This window comes from Lissotriton vulgaris, chromosome 7 (assembly GCF_964263255.1).
Source record: "Lissotriton vulgaris chromosome 7, aLisVul1.2, whole genome shotgun sequence".
In the NCBI taxonomy this organism is placed as follows: Eukaryota; Metazoa; Chordata; class Amphibia; order Caudata; family Salamandridae; genus Lissotriton; species Lissotriton vulgaris.
Genome location: NC_141695.1, coordinates 520,789,103 through 520,804,983, shown reverse-complemented (window position 1 = coordinate 520,804,983; position 15,881 = coordinate 520,789,103). Strand labels below are relative to the sequence as shown.

Below are 15,881 nucleotides of genomic sequence, written 5' to 3'. Positions count from 1 at the left end.
TAGGCTAAAATACTCAACTGGTACTTCTAACTACGCCTACCCCAGTGTACCTGACCTAAGCCTAATACTTGGGAGGGGAGTAAGTAAGTAGCTTTAAGTAAGTTGGTTTTGCAAAGGTTTGCTTCAAGAATTCTCTCTAAGGGTTTAGTCAACACCATACCTCTGGAATAGAATGCTGGAGGTCTGGTATCTCCTTCCAGGGACTCGATATCCCAGTCACTCGCAAGAGTAGGCTGGAAACGCCGGAGCTGGATTTCTCGGCAGGAGAAAAGACAGCGTCTCTCTCAGCGCGTCGAGGAAGAGGAGGGGCAGCGTCCACGGGCAGCTTGCGTCTGCTGGGCTCGTGCAGGCAGACAGCTGTTCAGCTCCTAAGTTCACCACACCATCGTTCACTCGTTAGCAGCGATAGCAGTAATGATAGCAGTGATGGTATCATCAGCATAACAGCAGCAGCTTCAGCGTTTGCTTAAGGCAACGTTGGTAATATTTATACCTGAAAGGTGCCTGGTTTGACGTACGTTTTTGGACATTAGACGTCAATAAAGATGTCACTAGGAAGTGATCGTCTATCAGTGCTCATTAGAGTTCTATTACTAATCAAAACATAGTAAGTGGGGCTTTCCCAGGTTGCTGAGTTTTATCTTGTTGAAGAACTCGGAGTATTAATCTAGGAATCTTAGATAGTAACTTCTGCTATGTCATTGCACTAATGAGCTGCAAAGGAAGTTGCAGAGGAAGCGATTCTGAAATGTGGCTCTGTTCGTGTGAGGCCAGAGACGAGTTTCTGAATATTGCATTTGATCGGTTATGCCAATATAGGGTCACAAAGGGATTATAGCCGTATAGGGGCATAAGGTCACAGTATTGATCAGGGTCCTAGATTAGTACTTAGATTAGTGGTCAGAAGTACTGTGCTCACTCATCAGCTTCCAAAAATACGGAAAGGTAAAGTGCATCATAGGTCACAACACTTTGTGTGGCCAATCACGTGGCTCAATCAACACACACATTTTTATATGCTTGTATAGTAAATGAAAACTGGCAATACGTACATCATATGGAACCAATTTGATGATGGAATCTTATGTCAAAGTGGTGTAAAAAGTAACAGCATTTTCACCAACTGTTGCTATGTTAAATGACACGAATGTTAAACCAGTTTGCAATACAGAGTTCAGGAAATTCCAAATTAGGGAATATACGAGAAGAATGATTACTGGTTGTGGGCAAGTGGTTAGTGGCAGTATTAATCTGTCTTAATTTCTCAGATGCTTTTGACAAAGTCAAACCTATGAAAGTGGTTCAGAATCCTATGGTAGGACTTGAGACGAGGACAATGCTTTTCTTTTTTTATGGCACAGCTACAGTATGAACCATATATAAAAAGAATACATGAACTAGGAGTCCCTGGGATGAGATTACCAATCATATGGACAACGAACAATCAAAACCTGTCCAGAATGGCCCATGAAAAGACTGTATCCCTGATGACTACGACTTCTTTGCCATTGCTGCGCAGTAGCCAATTAAGTAGCCAATGAGACTAACGGTTAAAATGTCAATTACCTGGACAAAAACCAACGAATAGTGGTCTATAATGTTAAATAAAGCCTTCAGTTTAATACAACTCCTTTCTGTTTTTTAGGTCTTGCATGTGTGAGCTTGCATTAGTGCATACGCTATTGCTTGCAAGACTTTTGGGCTTGGAACCCACCCATTGCTCACCATTTGTTTACGGCATTGTTAATCTTCTTTTTTGCCTTCTAATTGGGAAGCGTTTGCCATATGTCACTTTGTTCCTTTCAGTGCGCATGGAGCAAGCACAGAATAATCAAGTTTAATTAGTTTCCCCTGCTGGGCATCTTCTGCTCACACTGTAAATCAGACACCATTTTTTAAAATGATTGTTTAAATGCTATGGCACGGTCAAAGCTGGCCGCGTCATAAGCATTTTTTTTACTTCTTCCACCTGCCCCCCATCCTGTTTTTTTCAAACCCCACCCACCCCATACTGTTTATTTTCCCCCCCTTCAGCTGTCCTTTTCTTCAGCACCACCAACTCCCAAGGTGCCTGTTTCGAGTCCCTTGGTTCTGAGGCTTGCTTTTACCGTGAAGAGTGCTGGAATGAGATTGTCTAGTTGGATTGGATTGTATGGGTAATGAATCTGTAAATATCTCACTCGGATACAGCGAGTTGTATTGACAGCGCCAGAGCAGTGAGGGATGCCAGTGGGCCAGCCGACTTTATAATCCAGGTCTCCCTGTTTCACAGCGAACTAGTGGAAGTGGTCATTTGTACAGGGCTCTCTTCTATGGAGAACTGGTTCTGGGGTTTTTGGTGCAGCAGTCGTCTATGTTGTCACAACTGCAGGTCTCGTCCGCCCTGTTAAAACTGCAGAAGCTCTATGTGGTTCTTCTATAAATTTAGGTCTTTATTTCATTTGGGTTTCCTTGCTTTTCTTACCAATCCCTTCACAGCTGTATGCGTCCGCCATGTAATGTCAGCACTGCACTTCACCCAATATAGTGCCTTTACAAGCTCTACTGCCACTCATACATTACCAATCAAAGAAAGACAGGTTTCCTCGTTTTCAGCCCGAGCTGATTTTAGGCAGAACATGTGAGACGTTATAGCTTGTACCATTTTTCAAACAAGTTTTAAAGCTCCCATTGAGGCATGTCATTTCCACTTATAACACTATGTGCTAAGGAGCCTCACAGGACGTTTGAGCATGGACGCCACCCACAGACACCACCACCTCATCAGATTAGCCAAGAGATCCTCCTTCAAAGATCGCTTGGATAACAACGCACACAACAGCAAAGAGCTCTTCAGCATTGTAAAGGAACTCTCCAACCCAAGCGCCAAAGACATCCCACCCTCACAAGAACTGTGCGACTCACTAGTCATCTTCTTCCACCGCAAGATCGCTGACATCCACAACAGCTTCAACACCACGACCGCCCCGACTACGCCAGACTCCACCTCCCCTGTGAACAGCACCAGCACCAACCGCCTGACCTAGTCCAACGTCAACGACGACGAGACATGCAAGGTCGTGAACTCCATTCACTCAGGATCTCCATCTGACCCATGCCCACACCACATATTCAACAAAGCAGACACAGCCATCGCACCCTAACTACGGAAGGTCATCAACAACTCCTTCGAAACAGCGACATTCCCGGAAGCTGGAAGCACGCCAAAATCAACGTCCTCCTCAAGAAGCCCAAAGCGGACCCCAAGGACCTCAAGAACTTACGGCCCATCTCCCTGCTCCTGTTCCCGGCAAAGGTCATCGAGAAAATCGTCAACATGCAACTGGCCCGCCACCTTGAAGACAACAACATCTTGGATCCGTCCCAGTCCGGATTCAGACAAAACCACAGCACCGAGACAGCCCTCATCGCCGCCACAGACGACATCAGGCGCCAACTAGACAACGGTGAAACATCAGCCCTCATCCTCCTGGACCTGTCAGCCGCCTTCGACACGGTCTGCCATCGCACTCTAAAGACACGCCTCCTAGAAGCCGGAATCCAAGAGAAGGCTCTTGACTGGACCACCTCCTTCCTCTCGGGCAGAACCCAGAGCGTCCGCCTCCCACCCTTCCGATCCAAAGCCACCGACATTATCTGTGGCATCCCCCAGGTCTCATCCCTCAGCCCAACGCTGTTCAACGTCTACATGGCCCCCCTCGCACAAGTGGCCCGCCATCACGACCTCAACATCATCTCCTACGCTGACGACACCCAGCTCATCCTCTCCCTCACCAAGGACGCGCACACCGCCAAACCAACCTCCACGAGGGAATGAAGGCCGTCGCCGAGTGGATGAGGAGCAGCCGTCTGAAGCTGAACTCGGACAAGACGGAGGTCCTCATCCTCGGATCCACCCCCTCAGCCAGGGACGACTCCTGGTGGCCGACCACACTGGGAACAGCACCAACACCCACCGACCATGCACGCAATCTAGGATTCATCCTCGACTCCTCCCTCTCCATGTCTAAGCAGGTCAACGCCGTCTCCTCCTCCTGCTACAACACCCTCTGCATGCTCCGCAGGATCTACAAGTGGATCCCGACCGAAACAAGAAGAACGGTGACACAGGCCCTCGTCAGCAGCAGATTGGACTCTACGCAGAAATCCCAGCCAAACACCTACGACGACTACAGCGCATCCAAAACGCCTCCGCCCGACTGATCGTCAACGTCCCCCGCCGCAGCCAAATCACCCCCCACCTGAGAGATCTACACTGGCTCCCCGTTGACAAGAGGATCACCTTCAAGCTCCTCACCCACACACACAAAGCACTCCACAACGCCGGATCAGCCTACCCGAACAGCAGACTCAGCTTCCACACCCCCACCCACCAGCTCCGCTCCGCCGCCTTGCCCACACCACTGTCCCCCGCATCCAACGAACGACCTCCGGCGGCAGATCCTTCTCATACCTCGCCGCCAAGACCTGGAACACCCTCCCTACCCACATACTGCAGACCTAAGACCTACTTGCCTTCAGAAGACTCCTTAAGAACTGGCTCTTCGAGCAGTAGCAGCACCCCCCCTCCCCTCAGCGCCTTGGGACCCTCACGGGTAAGTAGCGCACTTTACAAGTACTCTGATTGATTGATTGATTGAGGTCAGGATTATCTCACCTCTCATTTTCATATATAACTGTTTCAATCTACCCTCAACATATTAAACAATTTGTTGGTTATTTTTGCTGATCGCTGTAATCAATGCTTGTTTCTGTTCAGAGGGGTTTACATTTGTGTGGGATGTCCGTTAAAATTCTATTTTCTTCTTCACAGCAGGTGAACAAAAACAGAACAGCTTTCTATTCAGCATCATTGTGCGGAGGTTTGATTCTTGAAGATTTACACACAGACAGAGACAGAGTAATCTTGAACTGAAGACTTCTTGAGACAATCTAGACAGTTATTGGTTATTTTTCATCAATGTGATTGGTAGTTCAGGCCGTGAGACTCACATGAGATGTAGTCTTGTTATGTATTGTTCTTGACTGACTGTTATAATTGAGTAGTAAAGAAATTAAAGTGTAATCTTTGCTTCCATGCCCTTAATAGCACTGTAACTTTCCTTTGTGGGAACAAGGACATTTTACTCTATAGAACCCTCCTGACTGACTGCATTAACACCATTCTAAAACAGTAGTCTCCAACATCCTAAGCACAGTTCTCCCAATATCAACCTCTAGCGGTGTAAAAGAACGAATTTCGGAGGCGAGATGTATTCTGCTTTGGAAGTGCTTGCAATTTAACCTTCAACACATAATTATATGAGATTCTTTCACATAATTAAAAATCATCAATTCCAAAAAACATTCATGTTCTGATGTGGGTTTTACAATAAGATACGAAACATTTCATGTACAGACACATTTGGAGGCAGTATGCACTCTGATAAAATTTGATTGACAGTTCTGAGTGCAATACCATTACAAGTTAAGATAACACAAGAAAATATATTTGTTAGATGGGTAGAGCTCATGTTGAATGACATCTATTTACTTAGCAATATCAACATTCCAGTGCTGTGTATTGCAGCATCATGGTTGTAAACCTATTAAAACTCAGTTCAGTTTTGCCTTACCATGACTAGTCATGTACTCTGTAGCTCCAGGTGTCAACTTGCTCAGTGCTTTAGTTGCGAGTTCACGAATAACACTGTAATGAGAAGAGGAAAGTCCCATATCAACAGATCCATAGTGGTCGTTCGTGAAAGCAGACAATGTGCTTTAACAAGTTTATAAGGACCCATCTCATTCATTGTTATTTACAGTATTTAAACATATATGGTAGTGCGTCCGCACTGCTGGCGCGTCAAAGGTAAGCCTGTCTGCACCCTTCTGTGCTAACACAATGCTTATAGCCAAACCCTCTGGCACCTCCAGCTGCCAACAACCTTCTTCCAAGATACAGTATTCCAGTGAGGCACTTAACCATTGAATACTTCAGGTAAGGACACAGACTGTACCAAATGTAACCTTATTGACATTACTAGCAGATCGACGCTGACATGTCACAACTGCAAGACGCAGATAGAATTCAGAAGGGCCCTTATAGAGGTCATTGACACACATACTCAGCGACGAAGTAAGTAAAATTCCATTACTTGTGTATTAGTTAATGCACGTCCCTTTGTAAAATATAAGGTGGAATTCGGTGACCTCCTCGATGCCCAGAATCTAGACATTATCTTTATGACAGAAACATGGACAGATCAGACTTACCTCGTTGCAGCCATTCCAGCAGGCTATACTGTTTTTAGACTAGAAAGACAGCAGAAAAAGGGACGGGGGTGGTTGCCATGATCTACTGTGACTACATGAAAGCATCATTTCAACCTGCCCCCTTATTAGAATGCGAGGCGCTCGCATACAATATTAAACTTACAAACACCCAAACCAACAAGAGAATGGATATCTACCAACCTCCAGGGCCCAGTAACAAATTACTACAGGAGGCCGCCACCATCTTTGAATCCTGCCTACAATACCCAGAGTACACAATTTTAGGTGATTATAATTTTCATATAAAGCTCTTAAAAGAAAAAGACCCTGAGTCCTTAGTTGATATATCTGGTCTTACTCAAAAGGTCAACGACCCCACTCATTTGGCAGGTCACTTACTGGATGGTATTTTTACGAACAACCATTCTTTGAAAATTCCTAATATCTTATCATTAAAGTAGTCCTACCACCGTGCAATATTTTTTTTAATAAGCGTGGCCCAAATTAACACTTGCACAAGATGGCCTCACGTACGTCAAACACAAAAGGTCTGGCATAAACTTCAGACCAACCAGCTTCTATCTGAGCATCAACCTCCTAACACAGATGACTTAGAACTGCTAGTCAGTGGCTATTCCAATTGGCTTAGTTAGTGGTCTCCTCCCTGGCACCAGTAAAACAGACTAAACAGGATATAGAGAAACGGGCAGCACCTTGGTTTTCAGATAAATTAAGATCCTTGAAATAAAAATGCAGGAGACAAGAAGATAAATGGAGAGCAGATTACAATAACACTTAAAAAATAAAGTATAAACACAATTTTGCAGAATATAAGGCACTAATAATGAGGGGGGGGGATATCGATATTTCACTCAAATAATTGAACTAGCTAAAAACTTCACTAAGGAGCTATTCCTAATAGTGAAAAAACTCTACATCCCTCTGGGCACCAACTCAATTGAAAACAACCCAGACTTCTGCAATACATTCGCTAATGTAGATGGTATCTTCAATAATTTCTAGACCCACAAGAAGTCCAAGTCAAATGACGCTACAATGGGGCATATCCCTCCTGAAGATGTATCATTTATTGATTTCTCCCCTCTCAAAACACGACCAAGTAGCTGAGCTAATAAATTTAGCTAAATCAGGTTCGCCATCAGATCCCTGTGTTCCATTAAATGTAAGAAAGGCTACTGATGCCATTACAAATCAATTGACAACAATATTCAACATTATGTTCAACACAGGTTCTTTTCTTAAACAATGGAAAAGGGTATCTACACCCACACACACTAATAAAAAAAAAACGTAACCCTAACCCACAGGAGCCTAATAGTTATTATCCCATCTCAAGGATTCCACTCCCTGTGAAAATAGTAGAGAAATTAATGAATCAACAACTCTCCATATTCATCCTTTTTCAATAAACTCCTTGACCAGACACAATTCAGATTCAGAAAAGCACATAGTACAAAGACCACTCTGATCGTGGCTCCTTAAGAGCTCAGATCCAGCCTGGATAAAGGTGGTAAAGCAGCACTGAATTTGTACGATTTCTCGGTGGCACTTGACACTGTCAATCATACTGCATTGAGACAGGAGTGAAAGGAAAAGCTCGAGCTCGCTTGAAATCCTTTCTTAGTGAGAGAGAACAATCAGTGTCAGCTGGAGACTTTTTATCAGATCTCCTTTTCCTCCATTGTGGAGTCGCCCAGGGGTCTTAACTAAGTCCCAACTTATTTAATGTTTACCTAACTCCTCTGGCAGCTCTGATCAAATCTTTCGGCTTCTCCCTCACATCCTATGCGGACGACACTCAGATTGTCATTTTCTTAGCCAGTAATATCAAGCATATTAACATCAGATTTAGCAACTGCATGCTGGCAATCAGTGAATAGATGAGTTTTAACTGCCTCAAACTAAACTCAAGAAAAACCGAAATCATTTTTGTTTGGCAAAGACACTTCTTTTTGATCCCCCAGATAGTGGCCTCAAGAGCTAGGTATTGCCCCTGGACCCGTAAAGAAAGTAAAAAACCTGGGAGTGCAGATGGACAATAAATTGACACATGGCAACCAAGTTAAAGCTGTCATGTCCTCTGCCGAATTCATCATCAAAACAGGAAAGAAAATTCTACCTTATCATCCTGTGACATTACAGAAAACAGTTATGACGGCACTAGTCATGTGCAGACTAGATCACTGCAATGACCGAATACAGCAGCACGTTTGCTCATGGGAATCCCAATCCGCCAGAGAAGCTTTACGTAAGCTCCACTTACTAGCGGTCAGCCAGAGAATCGTTTTTAAGGCCTTATGTATCACCCATAAGAACATCCATGACATAGCCTCGAAACATCTACAGCAGAGTTTCATCTGGTATAGCCCAGCCAGAAATGTGAGATCTCACAACGCAAATAATTTAATTGTTCCAACCTTCAGACGTGCTTCCTGGGGTAAAAGGAGCTTCACCTGGAAGGCAGCTAGGCTGTGGAACACCCTCCCAGCTCATATTAAATCTATTCCAGACCTTTGGCCTTTCCAGAAAGCTTTGAAAACATGGCTTTTTAACTGTTAGAAACCTACATTTTAACTGCATTGTCATGTCTGAGCAATGCTGAAGCAGCGCCAATACACCTATGTGTATTTGCTGTGCTTTACAAGTCATTTTTAACATAACATAACACCAAACTTAATCGTAAACTCTCGTACAAACCCCTATCAACTGTTGTGTAAAACTGCAAGAGGCAGTATTCAAAGCTTATACTAGACATGTTATCCAATAGTCCATGACAACCTCTTACCTGAGAACAGATTGTCTAAGTTGTTGTTCACTTTCAGGCAATTGTCTTACAGAAAGTCATCTTATGTTTCATAGTCGCTATGCACTGTCTTGTTTTACAGTGCATCACTGCGTACCATCACTGCACCTGAGAAACTCTCTCACTTCCCCCGAGAATTAAGAAAAACAAACATTTAAGTATCAACCTGTTGGCCTATAGCAAAGCTATTACAACATATGTGCACTAATTTAGTTTGACAACTGTTCGTAATAGCTGGTTGTCCTGTTGAGTGATTTATTCTATCATTTTTTATTTCTTCCATGATGTTTATGCTGCTGTGAAGCTGCACCCAAGCACTGTCTGTAGGAGGAAGCTGATGAGGTGCCAATAGACCTTCATACGTAAGTATGTTACAGAATTGTTTAGGTTCATTCATAGGTGTTTGAGTGGTGAGAGATAGTCTGTCTTGCAACTATAGACATTGACATTTAGTAAAGTGGTTACAAGTCATAGGCAAAACAGAACACAAGGGTCTTTATGTCTCACCTGGACATAATAACAACTGGATCTGGACAGATGTATTTTTGAAGCAGAAAATTGCATCGGAGATGAAGCTTCGTTTGGGGTTCTTACCCGAAATAGTGTTACGACGCTGGGTGCAGGCACATTTTGTTTTAAGAGGCTGAAACTAGGTGTTTGTAAGATAAGAATAATTTGGTACGGTGCCTGGATGTGCAGCCCTGTAATGTTCTATATGCTTCAGCAGAGTACTTTGAAGATCAACATTTCCTTCATCACATGAAGTGTAGTGTATGTATGTATGTATGTATGTGATACAGCGCAAACAAGCCATTAGGCTGAGTATATGTGTGGGTAAAGTGATTACATCATTGTAGACTGAAGAGGAGATGTGCTGCATGCCTTTATAAATTTTAGGCATGGTGTTATGTAAAAGCATTGTATAGATCAGAGCCCACATACCCATAGAGGTGACAGTGTTGCGCTTTACAAATGCTGATTGATTGATTGATCGTATTAAGGTAATAAAGGCAGGAAATGCCCACATTAAGGACTAGTGTGATCAATGTAGGTCTGTTGTATTTCTATCTAAGACCCTAATTCGATATTCCCGATTCATGCCCTTATGTGGTTATAACAAATAATATCCTTATAAAGGCATAGGAATCATATCCATATTTAGTAATAGCCCATGCAGTCCAAAACACGGCAAGGCTACTCCCATAGACTCCTAGAAAGCACAACGCATTCTTTAAACAAACCAAGCCTCCAGCAGCCCGGGAATTCCCCCTGCTTTTGTTTTGATTTGCACAAGAACTCCTGGAGTCCTGAAAGAACTGTTAGTTCTTAGTGACGTCTTATGTCCAACCTTACGTCAAACCCGGCACCTTTCAGGTATAAATATACCAATGTTGCCTTAAGCAAACACACGGTGGTGGGGAGCAGAGCGACGTTTTACTTGCCCGGGAGCCCAGCTGTTGCTAGAGCCAAAGGAAAAGCCCCTCCCTTCGACGCACTGAGAGAGACACTGTCTTTTTCTCCAGCCGAGGAAATCCAGCTCCGGTGTTCCCAAGTCACCCTCACGGGTTGCTGAGAGATCGAGTCCTGAGAAGCGAGATACAAGGTACGGAGCGGATTAAAACCTTAGATAGAATTCTTGATTCCGATTCTTGGCAAAAACCTTAACTTAAAACTGCAACTTACTTACTCCTTCCCACGTATTAGGCTTAGGTCAGGTACACCGGGGTAGGCGTATCTTAGAAGCACCAGTTGAGTTCGTTAGTCAATGTTTTTATGTATGCATATATTTTATCCATTTTAAAGTATCATATGGCTAAGAAATTATATCAATGCTTTTACAGTATTATTTCATAATACTACTTTTACTGTACGCACTCTATTTTATAATAAGTATTGCAATAGTGGCAATTCATTTCTCTTGCATGAGAAAGAAGACAGCTCAATAAAATAACACCTTTTATTGAAAACGTCCGTCTCTCTATTTCTCTGCACTCTGGTGAAATTAAGCATGCACGATTGACTGAGTGAAATAGCTGTCTATTGTTTTCACACAACGCTAGAGATACACTCTTTATTCTGAGGGAGCAAAGTTGTCATGTTTATGCGGTTGTCAGAAACTATTCCCTTCTTGTCTAAATCAGGACGGTTAACCCTTTCCTGAACATTCGAGAAAGTTTCTAGTGACCTCTGAGCTAGCTGGCAAAAACCTAATTAAGTCGAACATAGTCAGTAGAGACCTAGTTGACCTCAGTCCTACGTCTACACTGCTGTTTATGTTATTCCAATGTGCAGAACCTATTGGGAATATAGGAACTACACTACATGGCGCCCAATGTTTGGTAAGGCGATAATGTAACGCAAGGCACTAGAGCAGGAGTACTCATAGTACACCCGCGGGCCTGGGGCGGCCCGGCAAGCCTTTCCTGGCGGCCTGCGGACCCCCGAGACATCATACCTGTGTTTTACGTTACTTTTTTAAGTGTCTGCAGCAGCGCAAGAGACTCTGCTGGTCTGTGGGAGCTGCCGGCCGGGCGATCCTAGCAATGGCCAGAGTAAAGCGGCAGGGGCCTAAGAAGAGGTGAAATACAAAGGCCACATTAACATGCAAATGGTCTTTTAAAGACCTGTTAAGTGCTCGGGTGCGGCTGGGAGTGTGTGTGCGCCCCGGCTGGCGCACAGACAGGGTGAGATGACAGAGGGGGACAGAGGGAGTGGGAGGGAAAGGGAAGGGGAGGGGGGATGGAGAGGGAGTGAGAGTGAGAGGGAGAAGTGAGTGAGAGGGGGGGAGTGAGTGAGAGGGAGGGAGGGAGGAGTGAGAGGGAGGGAGTGAGAGGGAGGGAGTGAGAGGGAGGGAGTGAGTGAAAGGGAGTGAGAGGGAAGGAGTGGGAGGGAGAGAGTGGGAGGGAGAGAGTGGGAGGGAGAGAGTAGGAGGGAGGGAGTGAGTGAGAGGGAGGGAGTGAGTGAGTGAGTGGGAGTGAGGGAGGGAGTGAGAAGGAGTGAGTGAGAGGGAGTGAGTGAGTGGGAGGGAGGGAGGGAGTGAGAGGGAGGAGTGAGTGAGAGGGAGTGAGTAAGTGAGAGGGAGGGAGGGAGTGGGAGGGAGTGAGAGGGAAGGAGGGAGTGAGAGGGAGGGAAGGAGGGAGTGAGTGAGAGGGATGGAGTGAGTGAGAGGGATGGAGTGAGTGAGTGGGAGTGGGAGAGGGAGTGAGTGAGTGAGAGGGAGTGAGTGAGAGGGAAGGAGTGAGAGGGAAGGAGGGAGAGGGAAGGAGGGAGAGGGAAGGAGTGAGAGGGAAGGAGTGGGAGGGAAGGAGTGGGAGGGAAGGAGTGGGAGGGAAGGAGTGGGAGGGAAGGAGTGGGAGGGAAGGAGTGGGAGGGAAGGAGTGGGAGGGAGGGAGTGGGAGGGAGGGAGGGAGTGAGTGAGAGGGAGGGAGTGAGTGAGGGAGTGAGTGAGAGGGATGGAGTGAGTGAGAGGGATGGAGTGAGTGAGAGGGAGTGAGTGGGAGGGAGGGAATGAGAGGGAGGAGTGAGTGAGTAAGATGGAGCGAGTGAGTGAGAGGGAGGGAGGGAGTGAGTGAGTGAGAGGGAGGGAGTGAGAGGGAGGGAGTGAGAGGGAGAGAGTGAGAGGGAGGGAAGGAGGGAGTGAGAGGGAGGGAAGGAGGGAGTGAGGGAGGGAGGGAGTGAGTGAGAGGGAGGGAGTGAGTGAGAGGGAGGGAGTGAGTGAGAGGGAGGGAGTGAGTGAGAGGGATGGAGTGAGTGAGAGGGATGGGGTGAGTGAGAGGGATGGAGTGAGTGAGAGGGATGGAGTGAGAGGGAGGGAAAAGGAGGGAGACGGAGAGTGAGAGGGAGGGAGATGGAGAGGGAGGGAGAGAGAGAGAGAGGGAGAGAGAGAGAGAGTGGGAGTGAGAGAGAGGGAGTGAGGCAGTCAGAGTGAGACAGAGGAAGACAGGAGAGAGGGAGAGAGAACTAGAGAGAACTATAGAGAGGGAGGGAGAGAGAAAGAGAGAGAGAGATGTGTGTATGCCGGGACGGCTCAGTGGACGAAGGCGTCCGCTGCAGGGACCTGTGATCAACCTCATGGTCAGTTTTATGTTGTTGCTCTAGCCCCTCCCCCACTGACCCCGCCCCCCACCGATGCGGCCCTCGGACACAAACCAAACTGTAAATTTGCCCCCAAGAGAAAGTTTGTGAGTACCCATGCACTAGAGTAACTCAGTTGTGCTTTTCACACAGAACCCTTTCTCCCGTAAAAACTCCAATAGACGTCTGGAGTAGGTGAAAGGTTAATATCCGCCGGAACTTAGTAGGATGAGAATCCTATGTATTAGTTTTTGGTTTAGTCAACGTTGAAGGATACAGTGTTCCAAAATATTGTGCACCTAATCTTTGTTTCCTTGAAACTTGATCTGCAACATAAACTTTCTTTCAATAAAATGGGGGAAAGTGACGATGAAAGGGAAAAAGCTAGATTAGCAGCTCAACTCCTAGAGGATGACACAACCATCCAAGAAAATGACCCGAATGTTATACTCATTCCGGTTAATGTAAGAAGAACTATAACTCTTAAACTTATAGAAAATGGACTATCACCAAGAGGTGGTACGGTCATATTCGTGATAGAGGCACATGAGATTCGGCAGACAGAGATATTCTATTCATGGATACATTTTCCAGCAGCAGACGCTGTGACACAAGATTTCCACTATTATAAAATAGAGGAACCACCGGATGAATAAAATCCTTTCGAGGACGTTGAAATCCCACTAACTTACTAAGAGCACCTGCTTTGGTTTAAAGGCGCCCTAAACCATCAAAATGACATCACCAGACACGGTCCACTAGGTAGACCAGGAGCCACGTGGCCGGTTTTAGCCAGCTACACACCACACCCAGACATTGATAAAATGTCGGACCGGGAACTTTTAGCTCAGCTAAAAATTTTAATTAAAATACATAGACAATTGGTCCAATATGTCATGCGGACTTCAACAGTCCAACCAGCAATTAACAATTCACAACTGACCCCTCATCAGGGGAATACAAACAAAATTACATCACAGAACATACAATCATGTCTTGGTAAAACACCCATAAAACGGGAACAAATCCCATTCTGGTTAGCTCAAAAAATAACTCAAATAGAGGCAGTATTTCCTAATACTACACCTCATGAAAAACACAGGATTCTGACTATCTGCCTCCCAATGGGGGTCGCACCACATGTGGAAGACTGTGACACTTGGGGCACGGTTTTTGCTTCCATCTACACAAAAACACATGGTGTTCCGTCTATGGCGGTCATACCAGATGTACTAAGACAAATTCAGAACGAATACGGTCCAGAACCCGCTTTAACTCTGAGTATGAAATTATTAAAAGATTTTAAGCAGGTCTCGGCTATATTATTAGCCAACATAAAAGGAGAAGCAGCATGTGTGGCAATCCGCCAGAAATTAAAGGTGACAGATATAACATACCAACCATTTGAACTTGCCAGAATCATAGAAAAATCCTATGAAGAGCTAGGAAGAGATAGTGTGGGTGGAAAACCAATAAAACCCCAATTAACTGAAAATCCTGAAAAAACATTTATTAAAAATAATCTAAATACTCAAAAAAAGGGTTGGGATGGTAATAAACAATCCACTCCCAAGAAAAAACGATTCCAGTCCAGAGGAAGGTCTCTTCAACGGAGAGAAACATCTCCTGGCTGAGGAGGAAAGTCTCCCCAAAAGGAACCCTCTGAGAAAAGATACAGCCTTAGAGATAGGGATAAATTGAGAAAACCTGATAGATATCAAGATATTGATACACGTCCCTCTCGATCTTTTCAGACTTTCTCACAGAAATCGGAAAGAAGGGGACGGTCAGAACACAAGGAAGAGCACGTCAGGTCCAAAGACAAAGAAACTGCTCATCAAAGTAAAAAAATCACAATTTCCCAGAAACAAGGTAGCAAGTATTAAAATTAAACATGTCGAGGATTCTGAGGACACAACTGAAAAAAGGAGAGTGGGCCCAGACAATGCTAGACAGCGCAGCAGAAGTGACCATAGCGCGCAAAATCCTGATGAATCTTCTGGAGATAGTGGACACGAATGAATACATTCAGGTGGAAACTGCAGACACGCGAGTTCGCTTGCCCCATAAACTATATGAAATAACATTACGTATAGAGGGAGATAAAACTAGGAAAATAAAAGGTCTCTTTTGGGATAACCTTTCGAAAGGCTATGACATCCTGTTAGCTGAAAAAGACTGGCCACCAGAGTTTGTCAGGGAGTGCCCTCATGGCGAAGAAATGATTATGCCTGCCTTCTCAAATCATATTCCAATTCATTCAAAAAACACATTCGCAAGAAAATGGACAGTGGCCCCTGCATTATACAAAAATCATGTAGGATGGGATGAGGACTCTCCTCCCCACAAAATCCAGTTAAAAAAATCAACCCACTGCACAAAGGCAGTACCCAGTTAAACAAGAAGCTAAAAAGCAAGTCAGGGAGATCTTAGATCAACTTGAATATCAATGGTGATTGAAACGTGCACCTCACAAATGAACAATCCTTTGTTTCCTGTCTCCAAGCCAGACGATTCATATCGCCTAGTTTTGGACTACAGACATTTAAACTCCTGCTGCAAAACTTTTGCAGTACAAAACTCACACAGTGCAGCACTAATGAACAACATCGTACGCAAAAAATATAAAACGACATTAGATGTCTCTAATGGATTCTTCTGTCAAAACATAGCACCTGAGAGCAGGTATTGGTCCGCTTTCTTAATAATGGGGTCGCAAAAACAATTT

At 44.9% G+C, this 15,881-nt stretch overlaps 1 protein-coding gene across 3 annotated transcripts in view; it reads right to left on the bottom strand.

Moving 5' to 3' along the window:
• TBCD (tubulin folding cofactor D) overlaps nt 1–15,881 on the bottom strand; it is a 2,218,561-nt gene that overhangs the window by 873,028 nt on the left and 1,329,652 nt on the right. For all 3 annotated transcript variants that reach the window (XM_086930600.1, XM_086930601.1, XM_086930602.1), the window contains one exon: nt 5,616–5,689. In XM_086930600.1, the coding sequence (XP_086786726.1) occupies nt 5,616–5,689 (74 nt within the window). The remainder of the gene's footprint in view (nt 1–5,615; nt 5,690–15,881) is intronic.